Source organism: Cavia porcellus, unplaced genomic scaffold (genome assembly GCF_034190915.1).
Source record: "Cavia porcellus strain 051 isolate PalLab524CR breed Dunkin Hartley unplaced genomic scaffold, mCavPor4.1 scaffold_17, whole genome shotgun sequence".
Classification (NCBI taxonomy): Eukaryota; Metazoa; Chordata; class Mammalia; order Rodentia; family Caviidae; genus Cavia; species Cavia porcellus.
The window spans coordinates 44,519,195-44,524,606 of NW_026947500.1; the positions used below are offsets into that span (position 1 = coordinate 44,519,195).

Sequence of the window (5,412 nt, forward strand, 5' to 3'; positions counted from 1 at the left end):
GTTATGAAATTTCATAAAATTTAAACCCTAATTTGGTAGAATTTTCTATATACAGAGTAGTCCTGGGTTAGGTTTTCTCCTCTTTCTTACACCATTTCTGCTCCTTTCAATGAACAATCTGTAAATTATCCCAACTGATATTCTCTGCATCTTGGTGACTTCATTTGTCTTGTCCTTTTGACTTGCAGCTAAGTTAATATTGAGCATCAGTAACACTTATTTGTCATCTGAAAGAGCATTACAGCTACATAGCTTCTTAATGGCATTTTTCATCTGAGCATTTCTTAAAGTATAGATTAAGGGGTTTAACATGGGAGTTATCATGGTGTAGAACACAGCAACTGCCTTATCAATGGGTAAAGTAACTGCCGGCCTCACATATACAATGATGCAGGGGACAAAGTATAAGACAACCACTGTGATGTGAGAGGCACAGGTGGAGAGAGCTTTGCTCCTTCCCTCCAGCCTGTGGGTTCTTAGGGAGCGCAGGATGACCATGTAAGAGACCAACAGCAGGAAAAATTGTAACAGGCAGATGAAACCACTGTTGGCAGCACCAAATAATTGCAGTCTGTGGGTATCAGTGCACGCCAGGTTAATCAAGGGGTTCAGATCACACATAAAGTGATCAATGACATTTGGGCCACAGAATGGCAGTCGGAAAATGAAGAGGATCTGTATGGTTCCATGAAGAAAGCCTCCCACCCATGATACTATTATTAGCAGGCTGCACACTCTCCGCTTCATGATGGCTGTATAGTGCAAGGGCTTGCAAATGGCCACATAGCGGTCATAGGCCATCACAGTCAGCAGGATGACCTCAGCACCTCCAAAAGAATGTCCCGCAAAAACCTGGGTCATGCATCCATTGAGCAGAATGGTCTTCTTTTTGTGGAGTGAATCTACAATTAGTTTAGGAGTAAAGACAGAGGAGTAACAGGCATCAATGAAGGAGAGATGGACCAGGAAAAAGTACATGGGAGACTGTAACAACGGGCTAGCAGTGATGATGACCATGATGAACACATTTCCTGCCATAGTGATGACGTAGATGGTTAAAAACACGGTAAATATGACTTTCTGCATCTTTGGGTTCTCTGTAAGCCCCAGTAGAACAAACTCTGTCACATTGTTCCTGTTCTCCATTTATTTCATGTGATGGTTAATTAAATTACTTGAAAAACTTAATGCAACCGTGAATGAATTGATTAAATATCCATTTTAATTAGTAATGAATGTCTGTATTCTATCAGGCTATGAATTCTTTCTTTGTTCTGTTTCGGAGATAAGAGTATTGCTACATATTTTAGGTTGGTCTCGAATTCAGTATAGTGCAGACTGTCCTTAACTCATGTTGAAATTCCTGCCTCAGATTCCCAAGTGGATTACAGGCACACACAACAAGCTGTGAAAAATTAGGAGACAGAAAGAAGAGTGTGATTTCCTGAAGATCACCCAAAGTGCCTTCTGGGAGAAGGCTTTGTTACAAATGTGCATACAAGAAAGTTTTGTAAGCACACACGACAGGGCCTATGTGTGTGCATGTAACCATCTGCAATCATTGAAAGTAGTGGATTTTGTCCAAGTAGCATCTCAGCCTGAAAAGAGAGGGTGATAATGAATGCAGAATTCATTAATGGCAATTTTTTGCCTGTCTCTTTAAAAGTGCTGCACCTTTGAGAGGGAACAGATAACATGAATGGAAAGAGGGACTTCAACAAGCAAAATCTTAGATATCATCCTGGCAAAGTTGTTCATGGCAGGAGGTTTGAGGTTTAGTTAGTGAGCAGAAGGAAACAGCAGTTCTGCTATTTGGAGTAGCTGACATCAATACGAGGGCATTGCTGTTGGGAATATAAAGGAGATGAGGCTATCACAGAAGAGTTTATAAGACTTACTGCTAAATCTAATTACAACAGTGAATAATATGTACTTTTATATTGTCAAGTTCTATGTGATGGTGCAGTGCCCAATTATTGGCATGCAAGATCCTAATCAACACTTATAACAGTGTGTGTGGTTAGTGCTGTTTAATGAATTTTGCAAGTAGCCAAAACTCACAGAGCAAATGCTGCTAGACCTAATAACCACAACGATGTCACGTAAAACTACTAAATGCTTACTGTATTTTATCAGAGACATTGCTTGATTTATTTCTCATTGCAACATTAGAAGATGATTGCCACGATGATTTTTATTGATTTCACACATTAGAAAATAGGAGTTCAGAAGTTCACAATTCTGTACAATACAAGCAGGTAATCAAGGGCGGAGCCAAGGTGAATTATCAGTTTTTAAAAATGTTTTAAATTTCAAATTCTTACTCCATCTCTCATAGTGTTATACTATATGAGAATGCACTCATTTTTTAATATGAACATGAAAATTATAATTATTTTAATGCTATTTTAGAGGCACATTTGTATGGACCATTTTCATTAGCATGCACATGTACACTTAATGACATCTTGAAACATACAGATTTTAAGAAAAATGTGGTTTGTGTTCAGTGAAGAACCTTCTATTTGGTCCCTCTCACCATCCCATTTATCCTTTTTCTGAAAGCATTCAGAAACTCAGGCTCCCAGACTGTACTCCAAAATACTGAAAAAGACTTCAGAGTGGTTATAAATATGTTGGTTATAGAATATCCAAACTAGATTAGAATCTTTGTTTTTTTTTTTTTTTTTTTTTTTTTTTTGGCATTACCGGGGATCAAACTCATGCCCTTGCACTTGCCAGGCAGGCGCTTACACCACTGAGCTAAATCCCCAGCCCAGAATTCTTGCTTTTCTATCTGAAATTTCATTTATCCTGGCAAGTTGCATCATTATTTCCTCATCTACAATGTGAAAATAAAAATATGCATCTTACAAATTGTTGTGAAAATGAGAACTATATAAGGAAACATTCACCACAGGAGGGTAGACTCACCTAGGACTTGCATTTATTTTTATGAGCCTAAAAGATATTCTTAGGACATAGAAGGGACTGACAGTAGAGCAATAATAGAGAAATGTTGAATCATCCAACACAATCAGAAAGAATCATCTTAAATATCAGTCCCGAGGAAGCCACAGAAACTCCTGTTATCCCCGGTAGCTGATATCCAGGAAGTTTATCCATATTTACACATGGACTAAAACACCTGTTGATTTATGCCATTTAATATTCTTATTTGAGTCGTTTGTTACGTGAAATGTATTTCAATTCATTTTGAAGATTTGTCTTGATTATTAAGAAGGAGTTTCACAGAAAATTCATGGTACCTAATTTCAGAGGGGCAGTTACAACAAACTGGTTAATTCTATGAACCTCAACGTTTTAACTGACTACTGAGTCATGTGAGTGATACCAATTATATTTCATAGAACTAGAATGAGGATAAAAATATCCATTATTGTATTTAAATGGTGTTGAAAAATAATTATTACTATATAAGGAAAGCAAGAATCTTTTGTAAACATCAGTACTCCTGGAAAACTTACCTTAGTTGTCTTGAAACATTTCAGCGATGTTTTGAGGTCTTCACATATCATCTCATCTTCATGTTCACTTCCTCTCAGACTAAGTCATCTTAAATATGACAGACATGTTGCACTTAAAAGACACAATTTGGATAGTTTGATATCAAATCAATAGTTGTTAAAGACTATAAATCTAAATCTTCTCTCCTATCCTAAAGGCTCAAAACAGTTTCTCAGAAAAGTTGGGGCTTGAAGTTTTAATATTTTTACTTGGAATATTACGGAAAAGTGACATTCTGAGCAAAGGTATGGTTTGCTACAGGACAAAAAGAAGAGGTAGATGAAATAAATTTAGATGAGTCACTCTACTCATGATAAATCTTGAGTCTGGAGATACTGACAAAAGATATTTGCCTCATATGTTTAAAGAGGTTTCTACCAAATTTCAAGAAATTTCTCTTATAATGACTGGGATCTCTCCCAGGAATTAATGATCTAATTTGATGGAAAGGCTTTATCATATAATCAGATATTCTGGAGAGATACATTTGGGAAAAACATATTTTTGAATGGGGAATTGTATTCCCTACCTTGAGAACATAAGTGTATGGGTTCCTTTCTCCCTGTGTCCTTGAGTTGTTAAGAAATTGAATGCCATGTAAATATTAGGGTGGTATAAATCCAACATGGGAAAGTTTGTTTCAATTTCTTTGATAAATCATGCCACAGAAAGAGTTTTGGTTTGCTCAACAATATTAAAAGTCTTCTGGAAGCCTCTGACTGATTGTTAAAGATTTAGGGCAATTAACACATAAAATTAATAGCATCCATTGTAAAGTACTTGACTCCAAAATCTGTTAGTTTCCCACCACCACTCTTGCTTTATTGAGATATATTATATTTGATAAATGAAATTTGTTTATGCTTAAGTTCTACTACTCAGTGTTTGACATGTATGTGCAATGTAAAATCATCATCACAAGCAAGTTCATTAACATGTCTACCACTTTGCATAGTTAACATTGTTATATTTTAGTAGAGAAAAACTTAGATCTATCTTCCCAAATTTCTTCCCAGAAGAATTAAAGATAGCATTTCACAGTGACACATGCATACCAATGTTTATAGCAGCATAACTCATAATAGCTAAATCTTAGGGTGTATTTATATCTATACATATATATATATATATATCAGTAGATAAAGAAAAATTGGTATATATACACAATGTAGTAGTACTCAGCCAAAACAAAGAATTAATTTGAGTCATTTGTAGAAAAATGGATGGATCTTGAGATCATAATATTAAGTGAAATGAGCGAGACACTATTTCACAGTTTATCTTACATGAGGGAATCAAAATAAAAATAATTTAAAGAGCAGAACAAAAGATGGTAGAAGACAGGGAGGAAAAATTTGGGGAAATGGAATGGGAGTAAAATGATTCAAGATTTGATACAATATGCACCAATTCCCCATGATGAATACAATTATTTGTCTTACTAATACAATGTGACTAATACAAATTATAAAAAATAAAAATTCTTAAGAATAAATCTAACAGACTATGCAACATGAGCACCCACCTTGAAATTCGTACCTTGGGTTCAAGACTTATTATAACAATATGATAATAAAGATTGTGTACTTTTGATGCAAATGTAAAATTACACATTTGTGGAACTTAATAGAGAATTTTGAAATAGATCAGAATATGTAGGATTGATTTCTACAAAAACTTGTCAAAGCAACCATATGGATAGCAATGAAAGTTGTTGGCTAAAGTTAGTATTCATGTAGATGACAATGAACCTTAGTTTTTAAATCACAGCATAGAAATATTAATTTTAAATGAATCATATTCTTAATGATAAAAATGAAAAAGAAATCTTGTGTAAGAAAACTGGAGTTTTCCTTACAGACTTAGTCTTAATAAATATTTGAC

General features: G+C 34.9%; 1 protein-coding gene across 1 annotated transcript; it reads right to left on the minus strand.

Annotated features, from left to right (window-relative positions):
- Nucleotides 1–216: 216 nt before the first annotated feature.
- On the minus strand, nucleotides 217–1,155 carry LOC100731914 (olfactory receptor 4C46-like). Its single transcript, XM_003465086.2, has one exon. The coding sequence runs from the start codon at nucleotides 1,144–1,146 to the stop codon at nucleotides 217–219; it is 930 nt and encodes a 309-aa protein (XP_003465134.1). The 5' UTR covers nucleotides 1,147–1,155.
- Between the last annotated feature and the right edge of the window lie 4,257 nt (nucleotides 1,156–5,412).

Coding starts and splice junctions, on each gene's coding strand:
- LOC100731914 (XM_003465086.2), bottom strand. CDS start 1,146: ATGGAGAACAGGAACAATGTGACAGAGTTTGTTCTACTGGGGCTTACA.